The sequence below is a fragment of the Amblyomma mixtum genome, chromosome 5, assembly GCF_055824585.1.
Source record: "Amblyomma mixtum isolate Tamu chromosome 5, ASM5582458v1, whole genome shotgun sequence".
In the NCBI taxonomy this organism is placed as follows: Eukaryota; Metazoa; Arthropoda; class Arachnida; order Ixodida; family Ixodidae; genus Amblyomma; species Amblyomma mixtum.
This window is the reverse complement of record NC_143016.1, coordinates 7,225,702-7,249,260: the sequence shown is the minus strand read 5'-3', so window position 1 is coordinate 7,249,260 and position 23,559 is coordinate 7,225,702. Positions and strand designations below refer to the sequence as shown.

The 23,559-nt window shown below is 46.0% G+C and overlaps 1 protein-coding gene across 2 annotated transcripts in view; it reads right to left on the bottom strand.

Annotated features, from left to right (window-relative positions):
- LOC149341232 (high affinity cAMP-specific and IBMX-insensitive 3',5'-cyclic phosphodiesterase 8B-like) overlaps positions 1-23,559 on the bottom strand; it is a 253,184-nt gene that overhangs the window by 17,518 nt on the left and 212,107 nt on the right. For both annotated transcript variants that reach the window (XM_089543181.1, XM_089543182.1), the window contains exons 2-6: positions 12,925-12,981; positions 8,604-8,794; positions 6,796-6,855; positions 3,342-3,399; positions 1,092-1,259 (exon numbers count right to left, since the gene is read on the bottom strand). In XM_089543181.1, coding sequence (XP_089399307.1) covers positions 1,092-1,259; positions 3,342-3,399; positions 6,796-6,855; positions 8,604-8,794; positions 12,925-12,981 — 534 coding nt within the window. The remainder of the gene's footprint in view (positions 1-1,091; positions 1,260-3,341; positions 3,400-6,795; positions 6,856-8,603; positions 8,795-12,924; positions 12,982-23,559) is intronic.

The window sequence follows — 23,559 nt, the reverse complement described above, 5'->3', positions numbered from 1 at the left end:
CCTTCAACCACAAGGGAAAGTGGAAAGGCACGGGTGACTTCGAAAAAAAAAAAAACAGTGCGTAAGTTCCCTAGGTTTGCCTTTTTGTGCATTATCAGGGGATACTGATCCAGTAATCACGGCTAACAGCCCTCATTGCACCAGTGCGCAAGTAACGATTGCGCAATATCTACCACCGCTTTATATTTTAATTTTGTACTGCACCTAGTACACCCATCGCAGGGCGCAAAGGGAAGCACAATTTCTGACGCACCATTGACCCGCCTAGGCCCCAGAACAGCCTTTCTAGTGGTTAGCGGAGGAGGAGCCAGCTGCGACCTAGGACCTACGACACACAACTGTAGGTGGCGCCATGTAACTTTTCTTTCACAGGAACATCAAGAAGTTCGTTATATAGCCACAGAAGATAGTGAAGCAACTTTCCTCGCTTTGAACGATGGAGCCGAGTTACGACGATTTTCGCAGCTATAGCGAATAAAGGACTCTGGGCGTAGTGGGGGGGGGGGGGGGGGGGGAGGAATCATGACATTAGTACTTCTCGCTGGATGTCAAGGAGGATGGCGTAGATCAATATACGTATCGAGTAGCCCCGCTTCGTCACGATGACGTCATTGTCGTGAGGAGCTGCACCTTTAAGCCTACCCTCCGAGAACATCAAATTATCAAATTAAATGTCGTACAAGTCGCATGTACTACTGATACTCTGTAGAAATTATTTATGCATGCACTGAAATCGAAACATTCGTATTCCTCGGCTTCAAAATTCTCGTGGCCGTCTGGATTGGACGAACATTGCGTGAGGTCACGTAAGTTTAGTCAGAGGCGTATTTATCGGGCGGTAATAATTTCGTAGTACGTTTCTGGAACTTTATTCGTAGAAAAAATTCAGTTTTCATTTTTTCCCTATAAAAGATTTCTCGCTGAGGGTGGATGGTCGATTTTACCGTATGTCCCGTATCCTTGCATGTGCTGCGAAAATGAGACTGAAATACGCTCACTCACGGTAAAAAGTCCTTAAAGTACGATGGTCACGACTAGTAGTGATCTTCCTGTGCTCGCAGCCGCGCATAGGGTATGGGGGAGAGGCCTACCTGTATCTCGTGCGCGGCTCCCGTGACGATGACGCCGTCCCGTGTATAGTGCAGCGCAGAGAAGAGTGCCTCGGAGGCCCTGAGCTTCCACAGGCTGATCAGGTCATTGTGCTCGATCTGGATCATCTCGTTCAGGCACACGCCCAGCGAGCACGTCTCCGTGAACCACTGCGCGCGCGGTGGTCGACAAGAGCGCGCTGTAGCACAATATATGCCCGTGACCAGCGCGACCACCTGGCCGTCAACATCTCCCGAAAAACTCAAGCGCCTTCGTAGGAACACCCGTACAGCGTCGTGTACGTCGCTGGAGTCACGTTCAGAGGCGTCGCTAAAGTGAGGTAGAAGTTCCTTGCTGCTACTGTTTGTGGCGCGAACTGGCATCGGTTACACGGGCTCTCCACCAGCGGAAACTTGACCACGTTTCGCGAGCTGTTTCAGGCGTAATGTTTGGTGATTAATGACGTTACGCTGTCGGCCACTACGAAAAAAGAAAGTCATAAACGACACGAGATTTCATGTCATCGCTGAATGCGTTCACTGTGAATCCATCGGAGTTACCTAGAGCGAGCAGGTTGGCATCATACATCGAAAGAAACGATGCCAAAGCGCTACAAGTCGGCTCTTCGATAATGTATGCCGGGAGAACGTTTAGCGGCGGCGGCAGGTTGTCAGCATTTCCGGCAGCCAACGGACGCTAAACTTCGGGCCCACAGTCTACAACAGGACCGGTCGCGTGGGGATTGCACACAGGCTCCACAAAGGTGACCAGGCACAGCGTAACAGACGAAGCGTCGGATCTGTTCAATAAATCATGCGAGACGTGTTTCGCGTGCACCGCGCTTTCGACATGCAGACGCTTTCGCACCCGTCCATTCCCGACGTCTGTTGCACGAAGTCCCAATCACTAACAAGCGGCCTTTGGGGGGTTCACTTGACGCGCGTGGGTGTAGCGGTGTTCGCACGTGCGAAATGGCAAATGCTACCTTTCTCTAGAGATGCCTATATTTCTGACCAAGCGCGATGCTTGTTCAGTAATATTCAGGTGCGTGGGCGAGTCGATAAATATATGCGACAGCTCCCACGTTAAGGCCATCTGCAAAGCTGTCAAGTGGCTGTCGGTGCATTTGCAAGTTGTGCAGCGCAAATTACGTTGGCATTCGGGCCACGCTTCCGACAGAGCGTAAAGTCGGCTGCTGTTGAACTGCAGTGTTTTAAACGCAGCTCGACAACTGAGGAGCGCTCGCGTCTTCTAACGAGCCTGTCACGCGTTCAAGTCATTTATTTTTCAAGCGGAATGTCCGTGGGGACTTGACTGTGCTAACATAAAAAGCGGGATTTTTTTTTTCTTCATCTGCTCACCGGACATACGTTAAATCAAATCTATCTGACTGCGTCTCAGCACATGCACGATGCATTTTTTGAAGCCGGTGACTGGGCGCGCGGACGACGTGAAAGCGTGTATACCGGGCATGTGGAGTGTCGCAGTTTCTTATTCGACAAAAAATGATTCCAATAAATCGTGGTGTATTTTTAATTTTTTTCGCCATCACGCTCAATTGCTGACACTTCTAGCCAACTTTGTCCACATTTGCATACGTTGCGAATTCAAAGATTTTTCTGGGAGTGCGCAACAGGTAGCAGCAATTTTTGATTCAGACGAATTTAGAGCCCTTTGTCATAAACAGGGTGTTTTTTTATGCCAACTAGCGAATGCAGTAAGTGATGTTTCTCATAGTATGTAGCCTGGTAGCACGTCACTCGCCATTTTCATGCAGGCAGGCTTTGTGTGCCTTAATAATGTTATCCTAGATATAAACAATACAGATCCTCTAAACTCTCGGTACTCTTTAGACAAATCTTGGTGTTTCGATGTTACTATTTCCGACGGCTGTGACATTTTGTAGGATATTTCCTACATGCCTACGAAGCTAATTTCATTTCTTAAGGTCTGTATAAACTATTTCTACGAAAAAATAAAATGTGGAAAAAGAAATGGCAAGCGATATGCAGGCCTTACGAAATGAAATTAGTCTGGTAGGCATGTAGGACATTTCCTACAAAATGTCACGGCCGTCAAAAATGGCAACACCAAAACACCAAGATTTATCTGAAGAGTAATCGAAAGTTCAGGAGATCTGTGCTGTTTATTTCTAAGATGACATTATTACGGCTGTCAAAGCCTATGATTTTGCATTCCCCTCCTGTCTGCGATACCCTCGTGGCTTGAGGGAACAGAAGTGGATGAATTACCCTGTTGTAACCGCATTTCAGCAGCGGGATGACGGCTGCTTCCTCCTTATCGGCCAACCTGAAAAGATGAGATAAAAAGGCGAGTGCGTGTAGATCTCTATCTAGTTTAAGGTGCAGGGACCACCATTATGCAAGCAACCGCTGCTTAGTTCATTAAACAGAATAAATATAGCAATTTGCACGCTTCCAATGTTCGCAAAGCGCAAGAAGCTGCGAAGTGTGTGGATAATTCTAAGTGAAAGCAAGAAGACGAGCATCTTCCTTTTTTTTCTTGTTTCAAAAGCAGGCAACGCTGCGAAGGCTGCTGAAGTAGTGCGTCCGCGGAACTATATTACTCCGCCGCGTATCATTCGTTCTTCTCGAAACTCCTGTCATTGTTTGGAAGAATACAAAGAGCGGTATTAAAAATGTGGTAGCATTGAAAGTCACGGTCGAAGCTGTGAGGCGCTCAGTGTTCGGGCTCTCTGGCCATAATATTCACGGAGAGTGAACTACTTTTTGGGCGCGGATTTAGTAGAAGCGATTCGCCCTACCAACCGCTTATCATACCGCCACGTGTACTTTTTGCTTCTCGAAATCTCGACGAGTCGCAGGACGAAAATGTGGCAAGAGGTAAAACGAAGTCTAGGAGGTGCCAGTCACGACACTTAAGATTTGTCGCTATTCGCTTTGGTCATACGGCGAACTACTTTTTGCGTGCGGACTTGGCTTGCGCGAACAGGAGCGCTAGCTTTCGCAGCGTTGCCTGCTATGTATGAAACGGAGTATAGTTAGTTCAAAAGTATATTAGCGAGTGGCTTTGGTATGGAGTGATTTTATAGATTAGCGCGTTCTTCCTTCACTGTAAGGAAAATACGATCGCAATAAAGCTATTATATCGGGTATTGCGCTACTCTGCATTTTCTTGACGCTTTTAAACTTCCCACTTGAAATCCATACCGCTATCTCGGGTAGTTCGAAAGGGACTTCAAATAAGTATTTATATCGAGTAAAATGCCGCGCGAGTTTAATTCTTAGGAAAATAATTTGCACCTTTAAAGGCACTATCGAATGACCAAAAGAAACGTTGGAAATGTGACAGAAATCAGAAGACCTTGCTTTATATTAACAGAACCAGGCGTGTTAAGAACTGTTAAATTTGCTGCTACAATTTCCGTTTGGTACGAAGAACTGGATAAAGATAGATTTAGTACGGTTACAAGCGGTTAAACTAGGCACTTTCATTTCATTCGATACACGCAAAATCGTGTAAAACTAGAGACGCGGCATTCTGGCGTGAAGCTATGGTGCTACCGTTATAACCCTCTATGACACATACAATTGCTGTACTTAGCTCTTGCAGACTGCATCCTGTTTGTACAGCTTTAGCTCTTAGCTTTTACCTCAGTTTACCTCTGCCGGGCGCCCACCCGTAAAAATGTTCCTTCAGCCTACGAGCTCACCACCACTCTCCCCCAGCACCTCCAGCATACAAGGCGGATAATTATACGTCACCTCTGATGCCTCCAATTCTTGGCTACCACAAGCCAGCTAACACTTGAATATTCGCGTAACAAACTCGCACACGTCGTCTGACTTTTCTAATTAAAAAAATGCTTTTAGATTATTACAATTTACGCCCTGTTTAGTGCGTGCTAAGATATTCGGACAGTTAAGACTGAACCCCGTTATCCCCGTCGACGTGAAGTCATCGACAAGGATAGCAGCAGAACGACGGCAGTTATCAGGGCCTAGATAGAAAGCATCAATGTTTATGCACTGATGAGTTCACACACGCACAAAAAGCGTAGAAGCGTGAATATACATGGTCTGTTCTGAAAGTAGTAGGACTCATTTTTTTAAAGAAAATTTATTCAAGAGAATAGTACAAACGATTACAATTTTTCAAGGTAGCACCCTTCCGCACCTACACGCTGCTGCCAATGAGTTTTACAGTTTTCGTACGCCTCCAGGACCGCCTGGACCGGAATGCTGTTTAGCTCCCTCGTCACGGCCTGTTGAACCGCCTCTACCGGTCCGTGATGTTCCCCCCGAGCGTCGATTTTATTCTCGGGAATAGAAAAAAGTCTGGCGGGGCCAAGTAGAGGCTGTAGGGGGGCTGAGGCAGCGTTGCCGCCTTGTGCTGGACAAAAAATCGGGGTCCTCATTCAGATGATGAATGAGGACCTTTTCCTCCTCTGACAACACCCCCGGCACCAACTTCGCGCACGCTTTCCTCATGGATAAGTTTTCTGTCACGATCCCAAAAACTTGGGTTTGAGGAATGCTCAAGTCATCAGCAATCATTCTGATACTCATTCCACGATCACTGTTCAGTAAATCTTTCCCTCGCTACAGATTTTCGTGGGTCTTGCTGGTCGAAGGGCGTCTGAAGCGGTCGTCTTCCTCCACTCTTTCCTTACCTTCTCGGAAAAGCTTGTGCCACTCAAAAACACCTGATCTACCCATGGAAGCGTCACCGTAGGCCTCCTTAATCATGTTGAGAGTCTCTTTGCCCGTTTTACCAAGATTTACTCAAAATTTGATCGCGTATCGCTGATCCAGTAAACGCTCGACGATTCTGCGTGACGAGACATTTCGACAGGGGTTCACAGTACAAGCGACCTACTCTCTTCAACGGCCGAGAGCCGACTGCCGATTTTCCCCAGCATTCCCAATATCCCCCTTCAACGATCCTGCACGCGCAGACCACCTCTAGTCCGCCCGTTTGCCCAGGAAAAAACCAGTCCTACTTCTTTCAGAACAGACCCTGTATTAGCCCGGGTGTATTGAATTTGTCGTGACAGTATGTACACTGTGACAATGACATTGGTGAACGAAATGAATTCAAGGAGTGTGCAATAGGGTGTCAGTTGGCACAACATGACCTAAAACATAAAAGTTGTGTAGAGAAATACCACGAAGGCGAAGTAGACAAGACGAACACACTTGGCTTCTCTCTGTCTGGTTTCCTGCGCAGTTATGTTTGAAGTCATGTTCAACAAAGTACTGTTCTTGCGTTGAGTGCCACACCTGTTTCTGGTTTCTCACCTGCGATCGTTATCGCGCCCAGTAATATCACCGTTACCTACGATCAGAATGCGCAAATGTGGACGCTGGTTAGAGAATTATTCTCACGGCGTTTTTAATGCAACGCGCACAGTATAACTGTACCAGACACTTTGGACACCAAGCTTTCTCTTGAAAAAAAAATAATAAAAAGGGGGGAGAGGAAAGGGTTGTGGTCCTTAAAAATTCATTGTTGGTCTCTTCAGACAATAGTTTACTTGCACAAAACACCATCTCTATGTGGCACAGAGCGAAAATATTGTTAGGCACAACAGGGCTCTCAAACGCTGTCCAAAACTTTTCGGTTGCTTTGCGTCGCAGCGTTTCTGCACAAATGTATAAAATATAAGATCGTCACACACACAGGCACTCACGAGTTAGGCAATAAATTGTAAAGCCACCTTACCCTTTCTTTACGACAGCGACGATGCACGTGAACTGGCTACCCCTGAAACCGCGAAGTGTCCTGCGAGGAGTGAGACACAGAATAAACATTTTTTGCCATCATACCGAAAAGAAACAATAGACCATACCCGCTGAATGAATTCTTGTATTAAAATGCATTCGCCGTGCGAGGGCTTTAGCTTGGGATTACTTTCTCTCTGGGCCAATGATTTTGTTGCTAGATACGTCATTTGTTAATACAGACACGTGGAGAGTGCAAAAATTCCCTTATTAGGCTGCCACTGCTGACATGTGAAAGATATTTCGTTTTTATCGAAGGAGGTATTTAAACTACGAAAGTTATTTATGCTATCACTTTTTATGATTGCACAAACGCAAAGCACGAGGATTTCTTACGTGGCTTAACTGCAGCACTATACATGGTTCTAAAGAAAACAAATAGGCAAGTTATGCAATATGCACAATGATAGCCTGGTGTTGAAAGTGGACAAAATTTGCGTCTAAATTTATACGCCTTGTTAAGCCGTTAGCTTACAAATGAAATTGTGTAACACACATACATGTATAATTGGCGCTTTCTCAAAATTAAATTTAAATTCCATTTTTAGATCAATTTGAACGCTCTAATGGCCGCGACGAGTTTCTCATACAGATACAAAGATGCAAACATCACGTTTTAGGGATCTCATGTTTAACCGATTTTAGGCATATGAAATAACTGAGTGCTTAGGGCCCCTTCCTGATGTCAAAATGTAAGATTTTCGATGAAGTAAATGTTATCCAGATTTCTGCAGTGGTTGTCATGTGAAAGGAATTATGCCATCATATTTAATATTCTTTTAGGAAAAAGTTCAGAGCTTTTGAAGCCCCTCAAGAGGAACCCTTAACTGGTGAGGTTTCAGTTAAGTCACAAACAGTCAATATGCTGCCATCAAAATCTCTACAATGCAGCTCGCACCTCTTGAACAGACAAGAGCCAGTTCTCTAATAGCAAGAAATTTCCAAACTGCCCACGGCGTCTGTTGCATTGGCTGTTGCAGAGTATGACACCTCTAATGAACGTCAAGGAGTCCTCCCACCGTACAACTCTTCATTTGATCATTTTGTTAAAATTAAAAATCAGGCAAACATTTTTTTTTCACTGATTCTGACAGCCACAAGCCCAAGTGCGCTGAAAGCAACGACACAGAACGCTTTCTTGTGGTGGAATATAACACTCAAAGAAACGGTTTGTTTTGGTTTGGTTTATGGGGTTTAACGTCCCAAAGCGACTAAGGCTATGAGAGACGCCGTAGTGGAGGGCTCCGGAAATTTCCACTACCTGGGGTTCTTTAACGTCCACTGACATCGCACAGTATACAGGCCTCTAGAATTTCTCCTCCAAAGAAATTCAACCGCCGCGGCCGGGATCGAACCTGCGTCTTTCGGGTCAGACACTCAAAGAAACCTTTTCTTTGTTGCTGTCATACTTGTGGCTACACTGAAATTGCTTCTTTATCTCACCTCTATTTACTTCGAGCAGTTTCCACTTCGCGAAGTATGCGTTCTGGAATAACCTGTCATCGAGTTCAATCCTGTAAGCGACGCGGGAGAGGGTCAAGCTCCGAAGAAAGCCCACTTTCATCCCCGCCTATCAATGCTAAATTGCTCCACGGTGGCACTATAGCGATGATCGAAAAGATTTTTCTTTTCGTGTAACTTTGTTTTGGGGAGGTGCGAACGCGAATGGGCTGGGAGTGCGGAATTGCTCCGCCGTAGCCGGCAGCTTCGTTGAAGCCGACGCGGGCAGCGACAAAGCGGCTGGGTGACCTGCACAGGGTGACCGGGTCGATGGCGCTCTTGCTCCGCGCGTCGACGAACACCAGGTGCGGCTGCCCGTTGAGGTAGTTGTCGATGGCCGCCTCGGAGGTGGAGCTCAGCGTGCACTCGTAGTGCATCTTCTCGGCCGCCCACTTCAGCGCGTTGTACTGCGCGTCCTCCTTGCCGAACACGAACATCACCTGCACGCACGCGCATGCACACACGTTTAGGGAAGCGGACGTCACGTGTACCGAACTATGGACAGCCGGTGGTTGCTGACCGGGGGAAGAGGCGGTGAAGCATTACATTTCACGTTTTTGCCCCAGATGGGGGCGGAAGTTTTAACGCTACAGAGTTAGAACGGACGTTTGGAGGAAAAGCCGTGCGCGTTGCCACACTAATTCAAGATCGGTTGGCATAGGTCGTGATGTCACACCCCTATCAACCAATGAGAGGGGGACGCCACTCACCAGATGTCAAGAAGGATGGCGGATGAAGGTTTGGCGCGGTGCCAACTGCGCATCAGTGAGAGCGTGCGGAAAGTTTGCACTGTGTATATGTGTCTTCGAGTACGAAAAGAGTCCGTCTGTGAAAAGAGAGGCTCCAAGATGCGAGTGTACCGCAATGATGCTTGTGGAGTTGCGAAGGAGGGCTAAGTGACTTCTAACGGTATTGCGTTCGGCTTCCTAACGGTTGGTTACTAAATTGCAAATTTTAACAGTAACCAACCAATAAAAAAAAATCTATAGGCACATCTATAATGCATTAATAGGGGTGCGAGAATAGTACTCTTTCAAAACCGAATTGAACACGAATAATGTAGCCTTGCTGCCGAATCGAATACGAATAGTGTATCTAAAAGTCGAATCGAATACGAATCGAATAGTAATAAAACCGTATCCAATACAAATAGAAAAAAATTACGAATATCTGAATTCTTTGTTTTTCGCCTCGTTTCGACGTGACTCATAGGCACTCTCACATCCTTTGCCTGCCCTGCTATTCCGGTTTCCATCCGAGCAAGCCTATTGGTGCTACCGGCGCGAATATTCGTAAAGAAATTTGATGGTTATGTTGAATTCTAATAGCACAACGGCAGCTTTGACTAAAAAGCGCCATGGAATGAGGTGTTTTCATTTACACAAGGTGTGGTCAGAGACCTGTTTTCCGAGTATTTCGGTCAAGAGAAGCCGAGCACCAGGCCAGTGGAAAGCTTATTCGTATTGTATCATAGGTAGGCACCAGGCGGCACTGTGGATCGAACCCTGAACCTGTCGCGTGCGATGCCTCAAACCGATAACAAGGCCATCGCTGAGGTAATTCGTGCAAAAGAGCGAAGAGCTTGCGTATATATAGCTGCGGTACGCGGTGCTATAATTAACATTGGAGTTGTAGTTGCAGCTTTTCAAAATGCGTAACCCCGATCTTCACCAAGGGATCATATACCGGGTGTTTTTTTTTAGAAGGTCCAAAGTTAAAAAAAAAGGCAAATTGCTTTAAATTTATTTTAGCACTGGGGCTATACTGGAGGCTACGGCGGGCACCAGGCAAGAGGAAAACTGCTTTAATTAGTTCGCTGATTAACTAAATATGTTAATGAACTTTTCTAATTTTTATTTTAGGGGTTATGTTGTATTCGCAGAAGTGGAGATCGTCCTCTAAACAGTCCAACCGAGAAAAAACAATCTTAATTAAAAATTTTTCACGCACGTTACGAGGCGCGAAAAAGTCACCCTGGTAGTCATCTTCACATCGTAACTCAGCGGCGTTGAGCGCCTCTGACTTAGTTCGCTCCGCCCTGCGCTTTGCGTCACACGGCTGATATCACCTGAAGCCCGGACGGGCGGCATGCGCTATCGCTGCTTGTTTCCCTTCGCTCCGCGGCCTTTTTTCAAATTTTTTCATGAAAATTTTTTTTCTTGGCTGGACTGTTTGGAAGACGATCTCCAATTCTGCTAATACAACTTATCCCCTAAAATAAAAATTATAAAAGTTAATTAACGTATTCAGTTAATCAGCGAACTAGTTAAAGTAGTTTGCCTCTTAAATGGCGCCCCCGTAGCCCTCAGTATAGCCCCAGAGTTAAAATAAATCTAAAGGAATTTATCTTTCTTTAAAAATTTTGGACCACCTGAAAAAAAACACCCGGTATATATGACCGTCATGTATATAGTACGTATGAGGAAACTACCTTTTGCTATTGATGTTGGCAGCAAATAATTTAGCACCACATCTCAGTAGATGAGAAGGCGAGAGCTGCGTTTGAGCCATGGTCTCCGATATCGGGCATCATAGTAGGGTTTGCAGAATCTACCTGAGCCCTGCCGAATCACCCAAACTTAGAGGTCATGTATGAACATTATGAATGTCCCGAATCGAACAGACCGCTTCGCGGAGCTGAATTCTCTCTGCGAAGACCGATCGCGGCAACATTCTGTGCGGTGTCGGAGTGGACCTTGTTTTTGAAACAGTCGTCGAATAAAACCACGGCGTGCCTTATTAGAACTGTGTGCCAATTAATCGAAAATGACTCGAAAACTTCAGAGCGCATTCGACCCGATTCAATTAATTTGAGCATGCGCTATTTGATTCGTTCGATGAATCGAACAGGATAATATTCCGTTTGATTTTCGAAAATTTCGAATATTGGTACACCCCAATAAAATCAAGTGCATGCTTTTCTCGTTTGTTCAGTGGTATCCCCGCCCGTCACGCGGGAGACCGGGGTCGATTTCCCTACCAGGAGAAGAAAGTTGTGTCCTTTTTATTTTTTTTATTTTTGGCCAAATGGGTGACACATTCGTTCTTTGTGCAATATAAGGAGACGTTTTATTTCAGTTATTCCTCTCTTTCACGGTTTCTGTTTCCTACTGCCCTACGGCTCGGCGATGCATGAAAAACGGAAGACCTCCATTTGAGCAACGCCCACGGTTCGTGTTTCAGCGCATCACAAAGACAGGCAAGTAAAAAAAAAAAAAGGAGAAAACGAATATAAAGCACTTGAGAAGACAGACATGCCTCTTCTTTGTGCTCCTGCCTTTTCGTTGAAGCAACACAAGCCACAAGCAACCGCATGGAAAAAAAAAAGCGCCCCCTCTTCTCGAAACTACTACATGACCCGCGTGGCAGAAATTGAGGAACCGAAAAAGGAGCTTACGATGTGCAGCGACTCGAATGTCGCTGTACGCATCGAGATGATTATACTCCACAGCACATGAAATCAGACCTCAGCCAGGTGCCTGCTCATTTATTTCTCTACTTTTTTCTCCGCATGAGTTTCGCCTTGAACTCTATTACTTTTATTGCCATATTTTCAAGTGCTTCTGGCGGACGACTGAGTGAGCCTCAAATAATGTATTTATTCCTCGTGGTCTTCCCCCAATGTAAGGAGGCAGTTTGAGTGCAGCATATGCAACGGCAGCAGAGATCGAATGCAAGGTCGTTAGAACACAGCATAGATCCGCGTTGCGCGACGCCAAATATCGCTCTTGTTGGTTACATACCTCTCGATATGTTGCGACTCAGCAAACAGCGAAAATAAGCGACGCATTGCGCTTTTGTCGTTTGCGCTGGCAGCTGAATGAGGGGTAGACAATGTTTCTTCGTCTCCGGTTAAGCTTGCTAGCATTTATCCAGCGGTACAGCGGTATGGTCTTTCTAACCCGGTAACGAGTTAAAAAAAAGCGCTATTTTACTTATTACGCCGTACAGTTTTTGCCACATAAGCTTGACTGCTGTCTATCGAGTTCCCCTCTCATTTGGCACAGTGCACATTGGAAAAACGGGACGGTGCAGTAACATTAGGTTAAGAGTTCTCCGTTTGTGCGGTCGCACGAACGATTTCTTCAATGAAAACATTACATTAGTGGCTCTTTATTAATAAAGATAACCTTGGAAGTAAAAATACTGCTAGTAGTGACATCTGCCATCGAAACCTGAAGCACCTGAGCTACGGCTAGCGTGAGAATGAGGATAGGATCAGCGAAGGTCAGCTGACTCGCGAAATGTTTGAAGCGTATCCCATTATCAAAAGTTCGGATGCTCCTGTTAGCTAAGTGGCTCTGTCATTATGCGTCCCCGAAAGCAGTTATCTAGGCGGTCAATGACTGCATGTTGTGCTTTAATGTATTTTTGTTTCTTCCTATTTCTTATGTTCAAATTCAGCACGTGCGTCATCCGTTTCTTGTTCTACGTCCCGTTGTTCCACGCTGTTTTACCCGCCAGGCAAGTGTACCAGCTCACTAGTCTTCTGAATGGCAGTTGGCGCATTTCAACTCACTCGTTATGACTCTCGGGTAAGAAATGCAGAGGAAGAAGACGACGTGCTCACTTTGATGGAAGGGACTGTCAGGTACATGGAGCCAAACTTCAGAGCCACGGTTCCTTTCTGAAAGAAACAAAAAATACGAGACATCAGGTGGCGTTCACGTAGCGGAGTAGTTCTAGAAACCCGCACAGTGCATAAAAATCCACAGGACGTGCCTAATAACGCAACAAATTGGGCTAGCTGGTTTTCGTTCATTTCGCACTGTGCGCCGTGTTCGGAAACGAAGACAGCAAAAAGGGATGACACGGACAAAGCCCACGCCCGTGTCGCCTCTTTTTGTGTCTTCGCGAACTCAGCGCACAGTGCAAAAAAAAAAAGAAAAAGCACAAGACATGGTAATCCTCTTTCGCTATTCCTGCGCCGAATCGGCACGCCGCCATTGTAACGCTTCTAACTTTGTCATAAAGTACTTATCGAATGTCACCGTTGACAGCTTACAGTAGACATTTTTACATCCGGTCAGCGACACATCAGTCAGTCGTCTCAGCGCCAGTACAGAGAGGGGACGACAGTCTGCAGGTTCCTAGAAAAATGTATCAACACTTGCACGCCCACAGCTGACACTGTTTAACCGACATGTAAACGCTGCTGCAATGGTATATAATAAAAAAGACAAAAATAGAGAGAAGTTCAAGTTCCGAAGCTAATTATTCGCAATGCAGAGCTCAAACCCGAGCTCACGGCAACTGGTGCCGGTGGCTTGTGGATTATTTTCCCGCGGCCACTCGAAAATTCAGGCACTCGTGTTTACCGCGACGTCGTAGTCACAGTTACTGCACGCTGCGACTGCAAACAGGCGCAGTGAATCTATCAAAATTTTTATCCACATTGCATTGGTAACACACATCTATGCGATCACTAGTGAATAGTAAGTTGCACTTACGGATCTTCTGAGCCACAAAAGGAAAATAAAACGATATTGCTGACTTCTCGACATTGTCGGTTGTCATGCCATGAGAAAAAACAGAGGGAGAGGGGGTACGGCATGTGCTGTATGGTTGAGCTGCTATCGAGCCGTCGGCATGGTTAAGTAGTCGAACGCGCTCTTTTCTGTAGGGATACATCTCTGCTGATTTCCTGAGGCGTAGGAGCTAAGCATTGTTCTTGAGTTGCCGGACATTCCTGAAGAACTGAGGCCACTAAGCTTACAGCTTCCACTTATACAGTTAAGCACAGGCTAAGTCGGAAGTCATGAATCTATTAAAGGTGTAGGGGCTGAAACATGCTTGACAGCAGACTGTGCACTTCATAAGGGACTTGTATACATAAAACGCATTAACACGCTGACAAGGTTCGCAGTTTCGGCAGTTTTTTTTTCTCATATTCATTTCTGTTCGGGTCGACAGCGGCAATAAAGAATTCGAACAGCATGCCACAGATCCAACCAATATTTTATCCGTACCGACAAAGCCGCTTGACGGCCGACTTATACGGCTCTGGTGGGAGCCAATTTATTCCTCTCGGACTTGTCCTGACAGAGAGGGGATCAACGTCCGGTATGCGACGAGCCTATACCTTTAGCGTAATGTCGTTCTCCCTGACACGGAAGGGGGGATTCAAAATTGGCACAGGAGTGCACAAGAAAGAATGAAAGTAAATGAAGAAAGAATTGAGCAAGAGGTTGCGACAAAAGCCTGTCGTCGATGAGTGCTACTCTAATTATCTGTGTCTTGCGCGACCCGCTTGTTTTCTGGTGGCAAGGCTGATGAGGGAAGAGAAGCTCCGGCTCCGTCACTCAACCAGCTTTGGAGACGAACATGACGGCCCTTATTCGTGCGTCTTGGCGCGTCGTCGTACACTGTAAACAGAAATGAGTAAAAAGAGAGTAAGGTGCCCTCTAGCGTACTCTTTTATAAAAGGGAGGGTGCTACAGGACAGCTTATTCTCTTTTCTACTCCCATATAGGCTTATTCGTGTTTAGAGTACAAAACTTTCGGCTGTCCGAAGAGAGTATCATTCTCACTGTTCTGATTATCACGCTCTGCCTCCTCTCTTGTCCAAGAGACGTCAGATGAAGCTACTGCTTCAAAAGGCTTACCTAGTCAAGATCCGACCGAAACACAAAGTAGAGAACCATGCTCAGTCGTGAAGGGGGTGAAATGTTGGCCGCTTGTCATTTACATGAACGCTGCCGTGATCATAAGACGGTCAGCAGGCAGAGCTGATTGGCACTCGTTAGTGACGCGCTGTACTCTTTCAACAGAACAAAGAAGTCATGAACGGTGAGATTTTTTTTATCACACTTAACTTTCACAAGCGAAAACGTTTCTGAGGGTACCTGCTCTCGATATGGCCGAATGTTGGTTCTGTGTCTGCGCCGCACGGAGTGCGTGATGGCAGCTGCCTCCACGCATTTCATGCCCAGAGCTGCTGCATACGCCTTTCATGATAATCATTGGAGTTTGAGCCTTCCACTAGATGCCACCGACTACTCATGTAATCGAAAATCTTTGCTCAGTCCTTGACGCTATTGTTTGTCGCGACCATCGTGGCGTTCTCAAGCAGAGTCGCATGCAACTGCCCACATGATCCCACACGGAGCAGCACAATCTTGCAGCGAAGTCGCATTTTAAAGAAATTATTCGACATCATTATCATTCATTTTTCACACTGTTGGCACATACAAGGGCAGTGTTCGATTTTTATACTCTATTTATATTCTATTGCTCGTCGTCGGCATTTCGCGTGTCCAGTCTGTGAGCAAATGATTACACATCAGCGCGAAGTGCAGTACAACGCTGCTTTATCCAGGCAGTTGTGTCGGTCTCTCAAAAAGAAAGAAAGAGAAAGAAAGAGAAAGACAGGAAGAAAGAAAGAAGCAAAGAGAGAGAGCAAGAAAGATAGAAAGAAAGGAAGAAGGAAAGAAAGATTGAAAGGTAGGAAGAAAGAAAAAAAGAAAGGAACGAAGAAAGGAAGAAGGAAATAAAAAAAGAAAGGAAGACAGAAAGAAGGAAAGGAAGAAAGAAAGGAAGAAAGAAAGAAAGAAAGAAAGAAGGAAATAAAGAAAGAGAAAGAAAGACAGAAAGAAAGAAAGAAGGAAAGAAAGATAGCAAGAAAGAACGACAGAGAGCAAGGAAGAAGGAAAGAAAGATTGAAAAAAAGGAAGAAAGAAAGGAACGAATAAAGGAAGAAGGAAATAAAAAAAGAAAGACAGAAAGAAGGGAAGAAAGGCAGATATATTTAACTTATGCTTTACTACAGGCACATTTCCTAAAAAAATGCAAATAGCCAAAGTAACGGTTTTGTATAAGAAAGGAGACCGCAATGATTTAGGAAATTATAGACCAGTATCGATACTCCCAATATTCTCGAAAGCTTTTGAAAAAGTTCTGTATACACGGTTGTCTGATTTTATTGATAAACATGACCTTTTGTCACCTAATCAATTTGGGTTTTGTAAAAATAAATCTGCCGAGTTAGCACTACTCGAACAAAAGGAATATATATTAACACAGTTTGAAAATAAGGCCTTTGTTATTGGTGTCTTCGTGGACTTCTCGAAGGCATTCGATTTAGTAAACCAAAGTGTACTCCTGAAAAACTTGGAGCGTTGTGGTATTCGTGGACTGGCTCAAATGATCCTGAAATCATATCTTTCGCATAGAAAACAGGCTGTGAGCATAGACAATGTGACATCTGAACTAAAACTTGTTACTTCTGGCGTTCCCCAGGGTAGTATATTGGGATCATTACTTTTAATATGTACCTAAATGATATCTCCAACATTAACTCCGCCGCTAAATTTATTATCTACGCTGACGACACTAGCATCTTTTTTACTGGAAATGATCTTGATCTCCTTGTTCGGGAATGCAATGGCACCTTGAGTGAATTACAAAAGTGGTCCGAATCCAGATACATGCGTATAAATGAGAAGAAAACAAAAGCTGTCATATTTCGTCCTAAAAACAAAGTACTTCCTTCCCCCATCGAGATTAAACTAAACTCGCGACGTATAGACATAGTTGAACAATTTAAATGCCTTGGAGTAGTTTTTTCTTCCAGCATGTCTTGGGAACACCACACGGACCATATTGTCACGAAACTGGCTCAAATAACCGGAGTCATAAGTCGGCTCAGATACGTCATTCCAAGAACAGTAAAGTTACTCCTCTACAATTCACTTTTCTACTCCTATTTAAACTACTGCCATCTAGTGTGGGGCACAGCTACGGTTAGCTGTCTTCAGCGTATATACATTTTTCAGAAAAAGTTTCTTCGTCATGTTTACAATGCCCCTGGGACTTGCCAAGCAAAGATCTCTTTCTACAAAGTGGTGTGCTAAAAATACACAACTTGTATAAATATCGCTTGAGTGTCCGGTTTAAACTCGAAACACGTAGAAATGTAAACCACATACGTAAACTTGCTGAACTACATACCCGAGATGCAAGCTACACAACAAGGTATGCGGAGACATGGATAGTCCCGACCCCACGGTTAAACTCGGGTAGAGAACGCCTGCAGTTCACTCTTCCGTCCCTGCTAAACGCGTATATATATGTAATAATTTTGACCTTTTCAGTTCGTCAAACAGGTCTTTGCGTGCTTTGTATGCTAGCATGTAGGATTTTTGTTTTCTGTTTTTTTTCTTCTTTCTCTTTTTTTTCTTTGCTGCCATTACCTGTGTCTACCCAATGTGAATATTGTGTCAATATTGTATAATGTTCTTTCGTTTTCTCTTGTACCTGCTCATTATTGTATACTTGTTATCACGCTTTGCAACTGCCTTTTGTATTAAAAGCCTTGCTGTCAAGCTGCTGCCAAGCGAAAGAGGGCTGCGGCTTAGTCAAGCTGTCTCTCAGCTTTTTCTGCCCCTCCGCTGTCTGTATCTTTACAAGGCAGAAATAAAGAATTTGAATTTGAAAGAGAAAAAGAAAGAAAGGAAGAAAAAAGGAAGAAAGAAAGAAGGAAAGAAAGAAATAACGAAAGAAAGAAAGAAAGGAGGAAAGCAAGAAGGAAAGAAAGAAAGAAAGAAAGAAGGAAAGAAAGAAGGAAAGAAAGAAAGAAAGAAAGAAAGGAAGAAGAAAGAAAGAAAGAAAGAAAGAAAGAAAGAAAGAAAGAAAGAAAGAAAGAAAGAAAGAAAGAAAGAAAGAAAGAAAGAAAGAAAGAAAGAAATACAAACTGGCTTCCTAATTCATTTTAGACCACTGCAAGAATTTCCGTCTACGCCAGTACGGCAACGAGCCCCAAACGCCCCATGGAACACGGTATGCATGTAGAACGAAGGCTAGTTAAAGCATTGATGAATTGATGACTGTCGTTGAGCAACCGGTACTCGATCGTAACAATGCGCAGGCTCGCCTCCAAGTTCAACCGAAGTTTCCTTTCTCGGTTTCCGGCGAAAAGAAAACTAGCTCTTCACTCCGGCGAAGGAGTAGGAAGAGGAGGCCGAGAGGCGCGCATTAGGGGTGACGTCGCGCCGACCCGCTTGCGCAGCTCTCTCTGCGGTGACCCTAGGGTAAGAGAGGGGGAGGGCATCCCACACCGACGCGGCAACCAGCGATCGGGGCTGGCTGGAGTGGCGGCGCTCTTTGAGGAGAAGCCAGGGAAAGGCTGCCCGTGTAACACATTGCTCCCCGGCCGACAACAACACTCCGAGGCCGGAAGGCGAACGCGTTGGCGCAGCAGGGTCAACGGGGAGGGAACTGCGGCCGTAGGGCGACCGAAGCCCGGACGCAGCTCCGGCTGTTACTGCCAAGAGCGACCCTATATATCGACGCCGGGCGCCGCTACACGTGTGCAGTCTTTTTTTCCCCCTTTGTTTCCCCCCGCCTTCTCTTTCGCAGCTCCAGTACCTCGCCTCCAACTTCAAGACATGGAGGCGGCGTGGGGGGAAGAAGAGCATCGTGGGTGGCCTAGTAGATGGCGCTGTTCGTCGGACGGCTAAGACATCCAGTGCAGTCGTTTTATTAATGGAAGGAGACACTTGGAGCATCGACCGGAGCACAAGTTTTAGTCACTTCCAGCAGAGAGTGAGCTAACGTTTTCCCATTTTTGCGGGAAATTTTGTTTGCCCCTCTTTCCTACGACTCGCGGCATAAAAAAAAAATGAAGCAGTCAGCATCAATTTAGGCCCATGCTGGACTGAACAGTAACGAAGAGTGTCACAAGACAGCCGGAACAATATTTTAAAACAATATTTTCCTCGTTTCCTTTGAACGTAAACAAACAATACACACGCTATTCTGTTCCTGGAATCGCCAACGGATGACACCGCAAAGGTGGAGACGCCTGAAGCGAACTGCCCCCTCTTCTTTGGTTTGGTTTATTGGGGTTTAACGTCCCAAAGCGACTGAGGCTATGAGAGACGCCGTAGTGAAGGGCTCCGGAAATTTCGACCACCTGGGGTTCTTTAACGTGCACTGACATCGCACAGCACACGGGCCTCTAGAATTTCGCCTTCAAGAAAGTCAGCCGCCGCGGCCGGGATCGAACCCGCGTCTTTCGGGTCAGCAGCCGAGCGCCGTAACCACTGAGCCACCGAGCCGGGGCCCCTCTTCTTTGAGAGAGGTCAATATTCGTACGCTTGTTGCGCCCACTGAAAAACTTATAAGCCAGCTACATTGTAAGCAGCGCCAAAGTACGCCTTTAATCGACGCCGCGTATGAACGGTGTTCCGAACGAGGAAACTTTAATTGAAAACCGGAACAATGGGAATTTTAAAACGCCATTTAAAGACCTGTAGAAGCATGCATTTTGTGTAGGATTTTTCCTACGACCCTTGTAGGGCAAAACAATCAAAAGCAGGGGTCTTGAGGAACGATCTAAGTAGCTGAACTGACAGACCGTTTCGCAGAGCATCTGCGCGCAAAGCACAGGCATGCAGCTTTCTGGACGGCACAAGTGCGCAAGCCCCAGCCCTAGCTGCGTGTTGGGACCTAAAAACAAAACACGACACTCGAAGGAAGACCACCGGATCAAAAAAAAAAAAAAAAGCAGCAGCTCTTTTCTCGAAGGCGCCATACGAAACCCTTGCTATTTACGTCAGGGCTGCAGAAGCAGCGCACGACCCGGATTCCTTTTCGCGCAGAGTCCTATCAGAGTATGCAGAAGCGCGCAAGACGCCGCAGAAAACAAAGAGGATAAGCGCGGAACGTATTAATAACGGAGCGTAGACCAAGCAGCAGTAGCAGCAGCGGTGGCAGCGGCAAACAGAAGCAGCGCGTCGGCCTCCTCCCGGCGGCGTTATCCGGGGGCGTAATTAGCGCACTTCATTAGCAAAACGACGCCGAGGGCGCGCGCGCGTGCTCACCCCCTCGAGGGGCGGGACGTCAAGGTGAGAAGAGGGGGCGGCAAGGAAGGTGTGCAGCACCGGAAGACAAAAACGAAGCCGCCTTTTAAGACGAGATGGAGGCAGGCGCTAGCGTTGCGGGAGCGTTGTGAGAGCGCGAGGCGAAGGGGGCTATAACGAGGCGAGCTTGCCTTCAAAGCAGGACGCGTTAGCGCTGGAGCGCAAGCGCTCGCTGAGCAGGTGTCGGCGACAAAGCAGAACGATCTTGGTGCGCCAGGTTTCAACAGAGCAAGAACAAGATATATAGGCGTAGTGACCCTGTAGTGTCGACCGCAACGTGACGTCATTATACAAGTTTTGGCGCAATGCTACAAAAAAACAGCAATATTAGAGTGGCATAACAAAAAGTCGCGTCGCACATATGCGTCCTGTAACGAAACAGGGAAAGTACGCGAATGTGATGTAGAGGCTGCTGGTGAAGCGCCAGGGAAGGTGCTAGCTATCACAGGCATGAGGCGCTGTGCATGCGAAGCGTTACAAGGCGGCCAGCAAAACAGACTAAGTGACAACCTCGTCCGTAATCCGGGAGTAATTCACACAGAAAGTATTGACTTATGTAGTCCAAAAGCTGGGATGGACCGGTTGTATAAGCAACGCCTCAGACGCTGACATACAAGATCGCCTACAGCAAGCGGCAGAAGCGGTAGAACGATACGCCTCCACATGCGGCCTACAGTGCTCCCCTAACAAATCTTCCACCCCAACGTAATTACCAATAAAGGTTTTCGACACCGCACTGAAAGCATGCTTCCATTAAAAATGCTTTTTTTTTTTGTCCTAATCACGGCACATTTAAATCACTCGCACGACCAACTGCAGGTCACTGAACGCCGTCTCCTGCATACATCCGCGGCCTATGCCACGTGATTGACCGCCATCACGGAGCACCGCGTCGCAATGTTTTCCAATATACGGTTCAGAAACATGGAGACTCCTGGAAGGGTTGGTTTGAGTCACTTTCGTCCGAACTTTGTCATTTCTAATTTTCACATGAAGTTATTAGCCTTGCTGCCATTTTCTCTTTTGTACATTTACTTGATGTTTTTGTCACTCTCCACTCTTTCCATGCAATGTGGATTCAAAGCAAATTTTTGCAATGCAATTTTTGTCAAGCGCTTCTGTATATTTTGCTGAGTTTTTTTTTCTTCTTCCTAATCAACGATACTATTTTGTACCGGCCGGCCGAATTTTAATAATTTGTAATTTGTATGTTTGTTTGTCATGTAGTAGGGGGCTAAGGCCCTGTCAGGCAACATTGTGCCTTTAGCCTCAGCCCCTTCTTAGGCAAACGTCTAAGCAACAAATAAAAAGAAAGAAAGAAATAAAGTTCTTCCAGAGACGGAGTCAGAGCTGGATAAGGCCTTTTAGAGAGCACCCCATCAGGTTTAATATACGTACGAAGTCTGTGATCACAATCTATGAGTTTTAAAAATCTCACAGAAAGTTTTCTAACCGCGCTCTGCCGTGACAGAATCCTGACTTGCGTGAGGCGCACGAGAAAGAGAGCAATAAAATGTGTAAGAGATGAATTCACGCGAGCGGGCCACTTCGGCAACCTAAATTGATAAATCGCTGCATTTTTTCTTAACTCCGAACATAAAATAAGAAAAGTGCGTGCGAGGCTTATTTACGTTGCTGTTTGATAGAGTGGCGTAGACAACTTTGATTTGCCATGCTGTCAGTATTCTGTATGGCTAATCAGCCAGTGAACGGAACGCGCGTCGAAAGAACGGCGGCATAGAAGTGCGGGATAAGGATTTATGGGGAAAAATATTATTCCCAGATTTCCTCGCTAGACGTTCACCTGGTATTTCTTCTAGCCGATGGAGCACACAGGTATTCTGACGAGTCTGTAAATTTCATTTATCTATTTTGCCTGACCGCGCAGAAATTAATTTACTTCCGCGAATCCACATCCCTCAAAATTTTGTTCATGACTGAACCTGATTACGAAGCAAGGGTAAGCAAGGATACTGACGTTGCATGGAGATTAGCACTTCTCAGAGTCTTATGCCAGTCTCTGGCGTGCTAGTCAGACGCATGGAGAAACCGGTGTGGTATGATAAAGGCCTTTTAAAAGCGGTTCGCCTAGAAAAGGAAAAAAAAAAGTGCTTTCAAAAGGGAAGCAAAAAGGAAGCAGCTGAACAGTGGCGTGCGACCCGTCCTTTCCTTGGGAGCTGCGGACATGAGCTTATGGGGCGACGAGCGAAAGGAGGAACAACAGGACTCGCTTTTTTCCTCGCCCGCGGCGGCCACATTGCGAGTTCGCTTTTCCCTCTGGACGCGCGAAGGGCTGTCCATCCCAGCGTGAGCGCCAAGAGCGGTCACTGCTACATATACCGAGCCCTGCCAAGCGTGCTTCCTTCCAAGCTCTTCTGTATAGTGGAGAAGCTGCACACAGAGAAACGAAACAAAGATCGAGTGGGAGTGAAAAAAGCAAAATAAGTAGCAGTAAGAATAAATGTAAATGTATGTGCCACGCAAGTGCACGCCTTCAGCCTGTCTCTAGTGAGCAGTACAACTCTGGATAAAAAGAAAAAAAGAGTCCTCTCCTGAAACAGTTCTCTTGTCCCAGCGGTTTTTCGTCAGAGCTGAGACAGCGCCTCACCTCTATGTGCACGCTTGCGCTAGGATGCGTGCGAGGCTCATGTGCTACGTATACGCGAGTAGGGCGTGTAGGAAATTGCGGTGGTTCAATGTGTTGGAAAAGAATCTAAAATATGGACAATGGCACGCACCGGGTAATTTTAATAACGCGCGCTGGTCCTTCCCTGTCTGCCTGTCCGCCGAGAGCGCCACGCATCAGCGCCTTGCTTCTGTCTGATGCAGTTCTAGTTCAAATGCCGCGTTCGCCTCTTGTCTAGCGTCTTTTGCTTTTAAGTCTCGTTTGATGCTGCATAATTTTCAGTGACATCCACCCTTTCATTTTGCTTTTTCTATGAAGCTTCCCACTCTTTTGTTACTGTCGCTCTTTACATAGCTTGTTCCTTTTAATATCCCTTTAGCCTTCTGGGTTTTTGTGCGCCTTTTTCGTTTCCTTCGGAACAGTGCATATTGGCGTTATGGGTCCCTTATGGAGCCTGTTGTCACCCTGCCTCCTCCATTATTCCATCGAAATCTTTCATAAACATGACGTCATAAATCAGCCACAACGGCACGTTAAATCAAGGAGCTATCACTAGACGTGATATCAGACACGATCCTGAGGTTGGCGTTCAATCCCCCGGGGTGGTAACCTATTTCAGCGACTATTAGGACAAAAGAAAGCGGACAAGGATGCTGTACTTGCTTCACCACGAGCTTAAGCTCAATTCTGAACAGGGCAAGTTCGTAAGCGCTTATGC